This window comes from Echinops telfairi, unplaced genomic scaffold (genome assembly GCF_000313985.2).
Source record: "Echinops telfairi isolate 266 unplaced genomic scaffold, ASM31398v2 ScPeMD7_7469;HRSCAF=8507_0, whole genome shotgun sequence".
Lineage (NCBI taxonomy): Eukaryota > Metazoa > Chordata > Mammalia > Afrosoricida > Tenrecidae > Echinops > Echinops telfairi.
Genome location: NW_022111372.1, coordinates 21796273 through 21796530, shown reverse-complemented (window position 1 = coordinate 21796530; position 258 = coordinate 21796273). Strand labels below are relative to the sequence as shown.

General features: G+C 56.6%; 1 protein-coding gene across 1 annotated transcript in view; it reads left to right on the top strand.

Moving 5' to 3' along the window:
• The window catches only part of LOC101661339 (keratin-associated protein 6-2-like), a 6361-nt gene extending 6103 nt beyond the window's left edge, over window positions 1–258 (top strand). The window contains exon 3 of the mRNA XM_045284530.1: window positions 26–258. Coding sequence (XP_045140465.1) covers window positions 26–258 — 233 coding nt within the window. The remainder of the gene's footprint in view (window positions 1–25) is intronic.

Here is a 258-nt window from a genome sequence, read left to right as displayed (position 1 = left end):
TCTGGCTGTTGTGGCTATGGCTCAGGCTATGGCTGTGGCTATGGCTCAGGCTATGGCTGTGGCTATGGCTCAGGCTATGGCTGTGGCTATGGTTCTGGCTATGGCTGTGGCTATGGCTCCCTCTATGGCTCAGGCTATGGCTGTGGCTATGGCTCAGGCTATGGCTGTGGCTATGGCTCAGGCTATGGCTCAGGCTATGGCTGTGGCTATGGCTCTGGCTGCTGTGGCTACAGGAGATGCTATTCTTCTTGCTGCTAG